General features: G+C 31.3%; 1 protein-coding gene across 1 annotated transcript; it reads right to left on the minus strand.

Moving 5' to 3' along the window:
• Positions 1–5,585: 5,585 nt before the first annotated feature.
• LOC129297683 (uncharacterized) lies at positions 5,586–11,871 on the minus strand. Its single transcript, XM_054936026.1, has 2 exons — positions 10,717–11,871; positions 5,586–5,662 (listed from the first exon to the last, which is right to left on the minus strand). Exon 1 carries the CDS (start codon positions 11,869–11,871, stop codon positions 11,065–11,067), a length of 807 nt encoding a protein of 268 aa, XP_054792001.1. The 3' UTR covers positions 5,586–5,662; positions 10,717–11,064.
• Positions 11,872–16,081: the final 4,210 nt, after the last annotated feature.

Here is a 16,081-nt window from a genome sequence, read left to right on the forward strand (position 1 = left end):
CCTTTTACTATTCTTGATCATGGCCAAGTGTAATCTCTTTTTCTAGAGAGGTATATTGCCCTTTGACGAATCTCCTATATCGACATTCAAATCCTTCCCTTTTCCTTCTGATAAATTGGAAAAAAGAAACTGATCAAAAAGGGGCCACTAAAGAACACAAATTAGAAAAATCAAGTGACAAAATATGCCCTGCACGATCATGCTTTTCAGTAAATCTGAAAGATAATTAAATATTGCTATCAGTTGCAGGAGAACTAGAAGTCAAAAAGGCAAATAGAAAGGAGTTGTTTTCAATTTGGTTGGTGGAAAAGAAGAGGTGAGCGTCACCTACTGTAACTCAGATCGGATGAGATATATGATTTGCTGAAAGGAATGAAAGTGGAAAGGAGTATTTAATGAAAGAAAACTAGGGAGAGGACAAAGAAGAGTAAGAGTTATGAGAGGCAATTGAGAAAGATAAGAAGAAGATTAAGGCTGATGATGGGTAATCCATAAAGGACCAAGAGAAAAGGGGCAGAGTAGAAAGGGATGGAAGGAGTCATGGAGGAACAGAGGGAAGTGGCCATGAAAAATGCATATTTTCCACATCGCTGTACTCTAACAATGTTTCTTACTATTTAATGTAAGTATACAGAATGCTACAATTTAATTATTTTAAGAGTGAAAATGCTATAACAAATACTTTAAGATATTGAATTTTTTTTAAATAAAACTTTAAAGATAAAAATGCACCTTTAACCTAATAAATATAATGTATTTTGGACATCACAAGTTGTAATTAATACCGTTTTTATACAAATATATATACTTAAGGGTGTAATTAATAAGTTATTTAATCAAGACAATTATTAAACAATGATAAACACGTGTCACTAACTAATTTATTGAAGGCACTCCCTCAAGTCTTATTATAGGGTATATTCTAGAAAAATTATTTAATTCTTAATATAAGGCACTCGGTAGAGTGTTAATTACATTTTTTAAATATTATCTTTATTTAAATTTATTGATTATGATAAAGAATGTAATGTAAACTTCAAAAATTTTTATTTAAATAAGGGTAAAATTAAAAATTTGTTTCATTTTCAAGTAAAGTTAGTGACCTAACCACATCCACATCTTCTTAATTCTAATAAGATAATTAGAAGTGCCCTATAGTAAAAATTCAAAAGAATATAAATTAGTTAAAAATGTGTTATAAGTTATAACAATAGACTGATGGTATAATTTTTAAAAACACTTAACAAGTTTATAAGCTTCAAATTCTACCGGGATCAGAGCGGAGTTTAACTCTTGCCATCCTTCGGCGACATATGGCTGGATCACCTTCTTGTCATTTGCTGTCCTTGTGTGGGATATTAAACAACTTTGGTGCTGTTGAAGATAATTAATTATTAGATTCGGGTAATGATGATTTTTAACAAGCAACATGACTTAAAATTCAAGGGAACCTCGGTCATCTTTGTCTTTATAGTTTAAACCAAGCATCACTCGAGCTTTTCAGTCGAGAACTAATTTTTACCGAGAGAGGGAATGACATTTAAAGCTTTTTTAGAAAAATTTATCATAATAAAAGCCCATTAGTTTTATATCAAATATTACCTTATAAAAATACACACTCCTTCCATTCAAAAATATAAGACATTTTTAATTGAATCTCACCTTCCAATAAAATTATTACCTACTTTTAAATTAACTTTATTTTTTTATATTTACCCTTATTAAATACCCTACAATAAATATAAAGTCATTATCAATAGAGGTACTTTAAAAAAAAACAATAATTATGCCTCAAAATATTAAAAATATCTTATATTTTTAAATATTTAATTCTTTAAAAAATATTTTATATTTTTTATCGGAAGGAGTATATGTTATCATTAAAAGATGAACTTTAACTTGTTATTTATCAGGGTTTATAGTTTTGGGTATGCAGAGCCGTGGAAGCCACTAGGCGATTAAGGCAGTCTCAAAATATGTCTATGTATATCTTATATAGTTGGTCATTATTTTTCAGTTGAGCATTAATATTAATTATATATTCTCACAAAAAACTTATTGCTTGCTCATACCCTGTATAACCAATCAGTATTTTTTTTTTTTTTAAATCTCATGGACATGATGCCTTGAGAAAAGAAGGGTATTATCACCTTACAGCCAAATTAATTCGATTCCCCAACGTGTGGGAGTTGAGTCATTATCTTTCTATTAAGCATTGATATTAATTACATTTTTTCATTAAAAAATTATTGCTACTACTTACTAAGATAAATTTTTTGAAATTAAAATTACTTAAATATTATTAAGATTAGTCACATTATAAAATAGATTAAATGGTTTGCTATATTATTTATTGAAAGTGCAATGTTAAAATTACTTAATCATAAAATTTTATTATTTAATCTTGCTCTTAAAAAATTAGAAAAATTATATAAAGATAAATAAATGATAATACATTCAACCTCTTAAATAATTTTGTCCTAGGTCTCAAAATTTCTTGGCATGGCCTTGTGGCTATAACCAGTTAAGGTTCGATCTATAACAATAATATATATATATTTTTACAAGATAATACTTGATGTAAAATTGATAGACTTTTATTATAATAAATTATTTTAAGAGAGCCTTAAATGTTATTATTCAAAAAAGAAAAAAGTAAACGGCGTATATTATTATTTATTTTATTTTTTTATGAAATGAGTGTAATATTGTAAAAACAGTATTAAAAACAATATTCCAAAAACATTAGGCATTGAGGGTTCATGGTTATACTTCCAACCTTGTTGAAGCCAATCTATCGTGTAAAATAAAAAGGGATTCAATATAGGGAGAAAGACAGTTAGATTCCAAACGATTGAATTAATGACAGTTGTGAAATTTTTTTCTTAAAAATGAATAATAAATATTAATTTAAATAATTATAGATATAAATTACTATTATAATCTAATAGCTACATTTGATACTAAAATACTTACTTGCAATTAAAACTTATGGATTTGTAATGATTTGGATTGATATTTTTAACTTATTTTTTAAAAATTGTCAAGGATTTCACTATCATTAATTCAATATTCCAGAACCTAAGTGTCATTCTTCCTTGAATATATTGGGATCGTTTGTTTAAGATAAAAAAATAAGTAATTTTTGGATCCTTTAGAGATTTTATAAAAAGAAATTTATTTTGTAGAGATTTTATAAGAAGCAAAAATTATTTTACGTTTGGTTATATATAATGATAGAAAAGTAATTATTAGTTAGTTATTTTTAAATTTTATGATATATTTCTTGATTCTTGTTTTATAAAAATAATTTATTATTATATTATTTAAAAATTTTATGATATCTTTATGTATCCTACTTTCTAAAAACACTCTCTCATATACCACATTAAATTATTTTCAGAAGCTATTCAGAGTAATTTATTAAAATAATCAACAGCATGCTTTTTTTATTCTAATTTTTTTAAAAGTTTAAACAAATCTTATAAAAATTCATAAAATATTTTTTTTTTCAAAAAATAAGTGATTTTTTTTTATAAAATAAACTAAAAGAAACGAGTCCATTGTCCACATGCTAGCATGTAGAAGCAAAAATCATATAGAAGGATCGGGGGAAAATATTTATTAGAGAGGATAATAAAAATAATTATTATTTAGAAGGATGAAATATCAAAATATACATTTAAAAATACTATGTTGTTCTTTTATAATGTCTCTTACATTTTTTAACAGGTTATATTTGATGTTTGCTAACAAAAACGCATTATCCAAGAAAAAGATTTTTTTTATATAACGAGATGAAAAACAGAAAACTAATTAAGACAAAGCTAAAATAATACCAGGAATAATTAATGATCCACTTTCATTTCTTTAGAGACCGAGACAGCGCATTATAAGTAAAATAAATTTTTTTAAAAAATTATATTAAATTAATTTTAAAAGTAAATATTTTTAAAAATATATTGATTCAATTATTAAAAATCAAAAAAAAATTTAATTATGTTATTTTTTTAAAAATTTCATATTACTTTTTGTCCTTGAGAGTGAGATTAAAAAATGCAAAAATTTACTAAGAGTATTTTTGTAATTTAGACAGTACCCCATGTTAAGTTTAAGATTGATAGATTTTATACTGAGATTATAATAATCAATTGTACTTACATTGTTCCTTCATTTTAATTTTAATTTTTATGATCTCTCATGATAAATTTTAAAAGTATTAAATCTCGCTCCCTAATTTTCTTAAAGAAGAAATATGATGCAGTCAATCATAGGCAAAACCCTGTTAACGAAAAATGGATAAGGCTCTTTTTAAAATACAATAAAGATATAATTTTTAATCTAAACATGACATTAATCACATTTCAATTGAATATTATATATTATATATTTATGTAAAAGCCATGTACATGACATGCACCGTTGAATAAAAAATATAAATATTTTACCAATTTTTTCGCAAGAAATCCATTTAATCAAGTATATTTACTAAAAATATGAATCAAGAAATATAATTAATTATTGATTATGAAATCTACTAATCCACTCCTCACGAATTCCATTCATAAGTTCCTTTCAATATTTTTCAACAAATTAAGAAAACACTGACATTTATTAACTTTTTCCAAAAAAAAATTATTTTATCCTTATTTAAATACTTGCATCTTAATAAAGTTTATTGCATTTTTACACAAACATTTAATAAATACAAAAGAAAAAAAATGTAATCAATAATCAATGTAATATCTTACAAAAATAACAGGATCAACAAAAATTAGTTTGGTCGGTGTGAATTTGGCTCATGAGTCATGATTCACAAGATCATAAGATCAAATCTTATTATTAATGTGAGGATCTTGTTGGTAATCAATTTAAAACGTTCAAGAGTTTCAAAACACATCATTAAATTTCTCTATACTTTCAAACTACAACCAAAGCCAATGACCATATTATAGGACACTTAGCCACAGCACACACATTAAATAATGTTTATACACATGCATTCACTCGTTCACGTACAGCTTAAGGGGGGGTTCATTTTAAAATTCCAAATATAAGGAAGCTATTTGTGCATGGTACAAAGTTTAGAGGAATTATATATAGTTTATGTAACACACCAAATTTTTTTTTTTTTTAAATAATTTAACTCAACCATAGTTGGGTTACAGCCACCCAACACATTTTTATATCAATAATTTTGATATAAAATATTTTATAATTGGCTTCAACTCACACACTATAACATTTCAGATAAATTTTTACCTCCCACATGCCATTAGGCTAAATCACATTTGTCCATCCTTATACTCCCAACAAGTAAACTAAATTACATTTGTCCATCCTTATACTCCCAACAAGTAAAATAAGCAATTTAATCAATTTTCAACACAAGCCAGTTATTTGACCTTATAATCATGCCATTTTAACCAATCCAAAATAAACCAAATATTAAAATTACAGTCATCCAAATTGTACCAAAAATAGAAATAGTTTGAAAGGCATGATTACATTTATATATTCATATAATTGACAATAAACATAAAAAGTCCTAATATTGGCAATATAACACATTATAAATCATAAATTAAATATCCAAAAGAGACAGTGGATCCATACCACTAAGCCTCTGGGACTCCTCTACGTGTCACTCGTGGCTCTTCTCCTGAAAATTGTTAACCACATAATGAGACTCAAAAGTCCCAGTAACCAAAGCCAATTTATGATAGTGTATACAAACAGTTAAGTGTGTGCTTACTAAGTGAGAATTAAAAATAATATAATTCCAACAAATATAAGAAATATTATAATAAACACAAACAACCATCCTTATATCCCTCCATTAACCTCGAGCCGTAGCCCTCACTCGGTGCTAAATTACCCGGCCAAAGGTAGATTAGCCCGAGCCCTTACAAACCACCTATTGAGCTCCAATAGGGGCATACCACGTGGCACATAAATACAACAATAATAGCAAGTCTCCCAACACCTCCCACAATAATTAAACAAATTCATAATAATATTGCACAATTATACAATATTACAAAATTCATAATTTTCTCAATAATCACCCAATTAACAAGAAGTAACACTAATCATAATTAAAAGCATGGTTACCTTGTGGCTTTTTCAATAAATTATTCCTTAAAATTTCTCTCTCTCCACAATCTTCACCAGTAATACAATCTACAAATAACATATTATTTATAAATATTAGTTTCAATTTTTGAAACTAATAAAATAATTCTAATAATAGAATTAAAAATATAACATAATTCTAATCTCAATCTTAATACAAATCTATAGTTAATACTATTAAGTAAAATTTTTAACTCCTCTTTTAATTATCAATAAACATTAATAATCTAAAAATCAAATTTTAAACTAATTTCTATTATCAAAATTTTCTTTTTATTTTATAAATTCGTACCTAAAATACCCAAAAATTAAAAATTGAGTCTCTAGCTTAGAATCATAATCCTATAACCATAATAATTCATTTCTCATCCCAAATAATCATCTAAACCTCAATAAATCAACATATATTTTCAGATCTAGTTTAGAATTTGATCCATAAGCCACAGATTCAAAGATCATCAATAAATTTATACTCTAGAACATTTATTATACTACTGACAACCTCAAAAATCATATTTATTCAACATAAATTCATCCCTCTTCCAGATCTTAAATTTTCTACCACTACAAACTCAGAAACTAAATAAGAAGGATGACTAAGAAAAATTTTTAGAACACTTACTTAGTCTTGAAAAGCTTAAAATCACACCCTAAATATCCTATTAAAAACTCTTACCTTAAAAATTTAGATATTTCGCACCGGAAACTCGCTTCTCTCCGCCTCAGCTCGCGCGCAGAATGAATGAGGAAATGAAGGAAGGTGAGTTTTTATAAAAATTCAGTGGGTCCCACACATTTTTTTTTATTATTATTTCTTCTTCTCTCTCTTCCCCCCTTTTTTTTTATTATTATTTTATACTTACTATTCATGCGGTGCCGAAAGCAAATTCGTTTTCTCTTCTTCTTCCTTTTTTTTTTTTTTTTTTTGGCATACCTTTTTCCCTTTTTTTTATTATAATAATAATTTAATAATTAATTTTTTTAATTAATTTTTTTTAATAAATTTATTTTTTTTTAAATTTTTTTTTTATTTAGAATTATATCCTAAATTAGATTTAATAATCATTTTCTACTAATTTTCTTACCTCTAAATATTATATTTTTTTTTAAAAAAAAATTCTATTAACCTAAATTAACTATTAAAATTTAAATTGGGATGTTACAATTCTCCCCTCCTTTTAGAAATTTTGTCCTCAAAATTTAAAATTAATAACTATTAACTACTCACTTAATCAAAAAGACGAGGATAATCACGTCGCATACTGTCCTCGGTCTCCCACGTAGCATCACCTGGAGTTGTGCTCTTCCAGATTACTTTAACCAATCTAATGGTCTTGTTTCTTAATTGCTTGTCCTTATAATCCACAATCCTTTCTGGTTCAGCTTTGAATGTTAAATTCTCCCTGAGTTCAATTTCCTCGGGTTCAATTATATGGGAAGGATCTGGTTGATACTTTTTCAGTTGTGACACATGGAATACGTTGTGTATTCCAGCAATTTGGGGTGGTAATGCTACTTGGTATGCTACTGGTCCAACTCGTTTTAAGATCTCAAAAGGCCCCATAAACCTTGGTGTCAACTTCTTAGCCTTAATAGCTCTTCCAACACCAGTTACTGGAGAGATTTTCAAAAATACATGGTCACCTACTTCAAACTCAAGCGGTCTTCTCCTCTTATCCGCATAACTCTTTTGTCTACTTTGAGCTGTGAGTAATTTTTGCTTGATTAAAGCAATCTTTTGGGTAGTCTCATCAACAATGTCTGGCCCCAAAACAGTTCTCTCACTTAATTCTGTCCAACACAGTGGCGATCTACATTTTCTTCCATACAATGCCTCATAAGGTGCCATCTGAATGCTAGAATGAAAACTATTATTGTAGGCAAATTCAGCTAATGGCAAGTGACTATCCCAATTACCTCTAAGCTCAATGGCACACGCTCTTAACATGTCTTCAAGAGTTTGTATGGTTCGTTCTTTGCCCATCGGTCTGGGGGTGGTAAGCAGTGCTAAAACTCAGACGAGTACCCATGGCTTCCTGTAATGACTTCCAAAAGTTTGATGTGAATCTCGGATCACGATCAGATACAATATTTGTCGGCACTCCATGCAATCTCACCACTTCTCTTATGTAGATTTCAGTTAATTTTTCGAGAGAATACTTGATATTAGTAGCCAGAAAATGAGCTGATTTGGTGAGTCGATCTACGATTACCCATATAGTGTCATGACCAGAAGATGTTCTAGGCAATCCTGTAATGAAGTCCATAGAAATGCTGTCCCATTTCCACTCTGGAATATCAAGAGACTGTAGCATCCCGGCTGGTTTCTGATGCTCAATTTTGACTTTCTGACAAGTCAAACAACGAGTTACATGTTCAGTTACATCTCTCTTCATCCTTGGCCACCACCAACCACGTCTTAAGTCATGATACATCTTAGTTGCTCCTGGGTGAATGGTATATTTACTCTGATGAGCCTCCTCAAGTAGGATATTTTTCAATCGAGTATCATTAGGCACACACACTCTACCTTTATATCTTACGACATCATCATCGGTCACATCAAAATGTTCAGCCTTTCCAGCCCCAATCTCTACCCTAATCTTATTCAAATATCATCCTTCTGTTGCGCAATTCTAATTTCTTCCCAAAAATTATTCTCAAATTCAGTAATATGTAGAGCAGCCAAACGATTTTCGACTACTTCTACATTTACTGCATGAAAACTACTCCATAATTCATGTTCTCTGACCATCATGTGAGCAGTATGTACAAGCTTCCTGCTCAGAGCGTCGGCGACTACGTTAGCTTTTCCTGGATGATACTTCAACTCAAAGTCATAATCCTTCAAAAACTCAATCCATCTGCGCTGTCTCATGTTGAGCTCCTTTTGATCAAACAAATATTTTAAACTTTTATGATCACTGAAGACCTCAAAAGAAGAACCATAAAGATAGTGCCTCCAAATCTTCAAAGCAAATACCACAGCAGCAAGCTCCAAGTCATGAGTAGGGTAATTTTCCTCATGAGGTCTCAACTGTCGAGAGGCATAAGCCACTACTCGATCCTCCTGCATCAATACACAACCTAAACCTTTCTTAGAAGCATCAGTATATAAGGTATAAGGAGCAGTTGGAACAGGTAAGGTGAGCACCGGTGTGGTGGTCAACCTCTTTTTCAGCTCCTGGAAGGCAACTTCACACTCGTTCGTCCAAATAAATGGAGCATCTTTCCTGGTCAACTTAGTCAAGGGCATTGCAATTTGTGAAAAACCCTTAATGAAACGACGATAGTAGCCTGCAAGACCCAAGAAACTCCTAATCTCTGTCACACTTCGAGGTTGCTCCCATTTCATCACTGCATCTATCTTACTAGGGTCCACTGCTACCCCTTCTTCTGAAACAACATGGCCTAAGAATTTAACTTCTTTAAGCCAAAAATCACATTTGCTCAACTTGGCATAGAGCTTGTGCTCTCTTAATATCTCCAAAACAATTTTAAGATGTCTAGCATGGTCCACCTCATCTCGAGAATAAATAAGTATGTCATCAATAAAGACTACAACAAATTCATCGAGATAAGGCCTGAAGATTCGATTCATATAATCCATGAAGACAGCTGGGGCATTTGTTAACCCAAACGGCATCACTAGGAACTCATAGTGCCCATATCTAGTCCTAAAAGCAGTTTTAGGGATATCCTCTGCTCTAACCCTCAATTGATGATACCCTGATCTTAGATCAATCTTAGAAAATACTGCTGAATTGACTAATTGGTCTAACAAATCATCAATTCGAGGTAAGGGGTACTTGTTCTTGATGGTTACCTTATTCAATTGTCTATAATCAATACACAATCTAAGGCTTCCATCTTTCTTTTTCACAAACAGTACCGGTGACCCCCATGGTGATACACTCGGTCTGATAAACCCCTTCTCTAACAACTCTTCAATTTGTCTCTTCAATTCAGCTAACTCCGATGGAGACATCCTATAGGGTGCCTTAGAAATAGGCCCCGTACCAGGTGCGAGTTCAATCGAGAACTCAACCTCTCGTTCTGGAGGCAAACCGATCACTTCAGTAGGAAAGACGTCAGGGAATTCTCTCACTACTGGAATCTGATCTACACCTTCTTCAATCTCTGCCTTGATTGAGAAGAAAATCATAAAAGCTTGACAGCCCTTTCTTATACACTGTTCTACTTGAGCTGCAGACAACAACATAGGACTTTGGGACTCTACAGGGGTTACAGTAAGAGCTGAGAGTGACACACTCTTTTTCTGACAATCAAGTACAGCTCCATTTGCAGACAACCAATCCATCCCCACAATAACATCAATCCCAGACAAAGACAAACAAATGAGGTCTATGGTGGTCTTTCGACCCTCATACTCAACCTCTACATTTAGACATGCCTTAGCAGTCCTTACAGTCAAACCAGCAGGAGTAGAAATCTTCACATCAAAAGGTAAGGTACACACAGGCAATTTACATCTTTTCATACATTCATCAGACACAAAAGAGTGTGTAGCACCCGAATCAAACAAAGCACAAACATCATTATCAAGGATTCGGATTATACCTCGGATAGCATTAGGGTTGTTAGCAGCCTCTGGCCCAGAGAGGGCATACACTCGTGCTGGTACTGTAGGTCTCTGATCATTACCCCTATTTTGGTTTTGATAGCAGAATCGAGCAATATGACCAGGCTTCTGACAGATGTAACAAACCCAACAATCACCAGAATGAAACTTCCCACACTTACTGCATGCTTGATTACTAGCAGCACTAGGAGTAGGATTAAAGGTAGCTGGGCTCCTATAGGACCCTTGACTTCCACTCTGATTCCCTCTGTAGCTCTGGCCCTTATGATAGTAGCCCTTCTTCTTCTGATTTCTAAAGCCTCCAAAGATTTGACTGCTCCTCTTCTCTACTCCACCAATGGGTCGGTGTGGATAGGGGGCTTCCCATGAGGTTCTTTCCTCCTCTCTCTATCAGCTTCTAATCTAGCCTCTCTCTTCCTCCGAGAAACTATTCGAAGCTTATTGCACATCTCACTGAATGTCTTGATCTCAAAAGGGGCTAACTGTTCCCTTAGATCAGGCCTCGCCTTCTCTAGTAATCGTTCAGCCATCCACTCCGTGTCTTCATGTTTCTGGAGGTAAGTAGAGTATTTAGATAATTCTGAGAATTGTTCAATAAATTCATCCTCATCTAAATCACCCTGACGGAATGCATGAAACTCAGCCTCCTTTTCTGCTCTCAGTGCAGTAGGAAAATAATTCTCGAACAATATGGCTTTAAAATCTTCCCAAGTAAGAGAGGAATCATCCTTCGGTCCTGATGTTTCCCACCATTTCTTAGCACTCTTCTGTAGTAGGAATATTGCCAGCTGCACCTTTTGATTAGAAGTGCACACAACCATACGAAAAATACTCTCCAATTGATCTATCCATTCTTCAACTACCGCCGGCTTAAGATTTCCATCGAAAGTAGGAGGATTAAACTTACGAAAAGTACTCCAGATCTTTGTGATCGTGGATGTCTGTTGCTCAGAGTGGAGACTCACATTCTTCGGACTAGTCTCATGGTGAGAATAGGGAGGTAAGCCTTCATCAGCAGATTGGCTCGCATTGAATACCTTGGTATGGCTTCCTTCTTGTTGGCCATTTCCCTCTCGGTTATCATTCTCCTTATATTGTCTTAAAGCGGCCAACTCTTCTTCTTGTCTCTTCATGCGGTCACTAAGATTATATAGTAGATCCATCATTTGCCTCATAGTTGGCTCATCCTGCCTTAGTTGTGACTGTATGGGCTCGCCCTGCCCAATTTGTTGCTGTGTGGGCTCCGGTTGTGGCAGTGAAGGTATGTCATTTCCTATTGGCTCTATAGAATCACCGGTAATTTCGCCACCTCTCCTAGTTTTGGACACCATCTCTCCCCTCCTAAAGGATGGAAGTCACATAATTAAATTAACACTAATCTCAAGACAAGAAAAATAATGGAGAAGTATTATGATTTACTAATGTATATTGCCAATAAACTAGGTTAATGTATAACAATTTCATAATTTATAAGAATTTGAAACATGTAGCTCTGATACCAAAATTTGTAACACACCAAATTTTTTTTTTAAATAATTTAACTCAACCATAGTTGGGGTTACAGCCACCCAACACATTTTTATATCAATAATTTTGATATAAAATATTTTATAATTGGCTTCAACTCACACACTATAACATTTCAGATAAATTTTTACCTCCCACATGCCATTAGGCTAAATCACATTTGTCCATCCTTATACTCCCAACAAGTAAACTAAATCACATTTGTCCATCCTTATACTCCCAACAAGTAAAATAAGCAATTTAGTCAATTTTCAACACAAGCCAGTTATTTGACCTTATAATCATGCCATTTTAACCAATCCAAAGTAAACCAAATATTAAAATTACAGTCATCCAAATTGTACCAAAATAGAAATAGTTTGAAAGGCATGATTACATTTATATATTCATATAATTGACAATAAACATAAAAAAGTCCTAATATTGGCAATATAACACATTATAAATCATAAATTAAATACCCAAAAGAGACAGTGGATCTATACCACTAAGCCTCTGGGACTCCACGTGTCACTCGTGGCTCTTCTCCTGAAAATTGTTAACCACATAATGAGACTCAAAAGTCCCAGTAACCAAAGCCAATTTATGATAGTGTATACAAACAGTTAAGTGTGTGCTTACTAAGTGAGAATTAAAAATAATATAATTCCAACAAATATAAGAAATATTATAATAAACACAAACAACCATCCTTATATCCCTCCATTAACCTCGAGCCGTAGCCCTCACTCGGTGCTAAATTACCCGGCCAAAGGTAGATTAGCCCGAGCCCTTACAAACCACCTATTGAGCTCCAATAGGGGCGTACCACGTGGCACATAAATACAACAATAATAGCAAGTCTCCCAACACCTCCCACAATAATTAAACAAATTCATAATAATATTGCACAATTATACAATATTACAAAATTCATAATTTTCTCAATAATCACCCAATTAACAAGAAGTAACACTAATCATAAATTAAAAGCATGGTTACCTTGTGGCTTTTTCAATAAATTATTCCTTAAAATTTCTCTCTCTCCACAATCTTCACCAGTAATACAATCTACAAATAACATATTATTTATAAATATTAGTTTCAATTTTTGAAACTAATAAAATAATTCTAATAATAGAATTAAAAATATAACATAATTCTAATCTCAATCTTAATACAAATCTATAGTTAATACTATTAAGTAAAATTTTTAACTCCTCTTTTAATTATCAATAAACATTAATAATCTAAAAATCAAATTTTAAACTAATTTCTATTATCAAAATTTTCTTTTTATTTTATAAATTCGTACCTAAAATACCCAAAAATTAAAAATTGAGTCTCTAGCTTAGAATCATAATCCTATAACCATAATAATTCATTTCTCATCCCAAATAATCATCTAAACCTCAATAAATCAACATATATTTTCAGATCTAGTTTAGAATTTGATCCATAAGCCACAGATTCAAAGATCATCAATAAATTTATACTCTAGAACATTTATTATACTACTGACAACCTCAAAAATCATATTTATTCAACATAAATTCATCCCTCTTCCAGATCTTAAATTTTCTACCACTACAAACTCAGAAACTAAAGAAGAAGGATGACTAAGAAAAATTTTTAGAACACTTACTTAGTCTTGAAAAGCTTAAAATCACACCCTAAATATCCTATTAAAAACTCTTACCTTAAAAATTTAGATATTTCGCACCGGAAACTCGCTTCTCTCCGCCTCAGCTCGCGCGCAGAATGAATGAGGAAATGAAGGAAGGTGAGTTTTTATAAAAATTCAGTGGGTCCCACACATTTTTTTTTATTATTCTTCTTCTCTCTCTTCCCCCCTTTTTTTTTTATTATTATTTTATACTTACTATTCATGCGGTGCCGAAAGCAAATTCGTTTTCTCTTCTTCTTCCTTTTTTTTTTTTTTTGTTTTGGCATACCTTTTTCCCTTTTTTTTATTATAATAATAATTTAATAATTAATTTTTTTAATTAATTTTTTTTAATAAATTTATTTTTTTTTTTAAATTTTTTTTTTAGAATTATATCCTAAATTAGATTTAATAATCATTTTCTACTAATTTTCTTACCTCTAAATATTATATTTTTTTTTTAAAAAAAATTTCTATTAACCTAAATTAACTATTAAAATTTAAATTGGGATGTTACAGTTTAGCTAGCAAGTTTTGTTCACCAAAAGGAGTCACATACTCAATATACGATAAGAACATCCTTAGGCTAGCAAATGTATAAATTACAAGTAAACAAAGGCCCTAAAACAAAAATGGTGTTCCCTACACCAATACAAAGCCTTAAGTGCTTTTTCGATTGAGCTCTTTCTTGAAAAATAGTTATACACAAGAGATGAGACATAAATGTCTAGTAACCTAACTAAAATACCATGATGCATGTACATGCAACTAATCACATTGACTGTTAAGCAGACAAGTAAAACATGATTGAAATACATAATAATATTTCAAGTTCAAACATAATCATGCATGACATTGCCTTATCACCACCTTACATCATACTCGGTACTCTAACTCATCTAAATAAATGTAAGCTAGTTCGAGCCATGTATGCCACCCATTAAGCCTAATGGGGGCATACCAAATAGTAATTTAGTTTAACACACAACTCCCAACCTTACACTACTAACCATGTAATTTAAACACAATTCCATACATGCATGTTCAAAAACACAATAGGTCATGGTTTCAAGTACACAACCTTAATTCAAAACACATTTCAGTATGGTATAATCTCATTTAGCAACTCAAACTTTTAAAATACACGTGTTTATTTTTAAATACATTTTTTTACAACACAACTCTCCATAACAAAATTCCATACCATCAATCACAAGTTACACACTATGGCAGGTCAGAGTAGTTACCATCACTCCTTGCAAGCAAAGTTCCCTATACACATGAATAGGCACCACTTAAGGTGTTAACACCATAATTTACATATCACACAATACTAATAATCAATAATTCTCACTATTTATAGCTAACAAAATGCTTAAACACTAATCACAGACTAATCTTAGGATTAGGTTAATTAATTACTCTCATTAACCCCAGCATCTCCCATACACTTTAATCATCTTACTTAGTCTCATTAACGCTCGTTACACTTTCCAATGTATATATTTAAATCTTAGAATTCAAAATCATCATAAAAGTGTCAATTTTAACCCTAGGGTTTTGGATTTAATTATCTCATAGCCATAAACAACACCAATACTACCTAAAGAACATTAATTTATCTCAAGTAGCACCTTAAATTCAAACTTAAGGGTTGGGTATTTTAAAAAAATGAAACCCTAATACTAAAAGTGAACAAACTGTAGAAAAAAGTAAGATTAAAGGGTAGATGAAAGATTAACCAAGCTTACTTTAGTGGTTTGTGGCTATAAATTCGTGCATTAGGGTGAGAACCTTAAACCCTAGCAAAGCCTGTGAAAAATCACCCAAATAACACCACAACCCTCTTTATCAGGTCTGTCATAAACATAGAATTGGTATTCAAATTTAGTGCATGATACAAAAACGAGGCACCTCATTAAAGCACCAAATTTAGGCCTAGTTTGGCATAAAACTTGTATTTGGGCCCTATTTAAACTTCATGCATGTCTTTAGGCCTATTTTAACCTATGATTAAGTGCCCACACTACTAACTAATTATTAATTATTCAATTTAATTTTTCAATAAAAACTAGGATGTTATATTATCTAAGATGTTTGGTGTGCAACCAAGTTTGTTCACACTTAGGCTTTGGTTTTGATGTTGACTTTAGAAGGGGGATTTTGTTCGG

The sequence above is a fragment of the Prosopis cineraria genome, unplaced genomic scaffold (assembly GCF_029017545.1).
Source record: "Prosopis cineraria cultivar Desert tree isolate PC_DT_omini unplaced genomic scaffold, ASM2901754v1 PC588, whole genome shotgun sequence".
In the NCBI taxonomy this organism is placed as follows: domain Eukaryota; kingdom Viridiplantae; phylum Streptophyta; class Magnoliopsida; order Fabales; family Fabaceae; genus Prosopis; species Prosopis cineraria.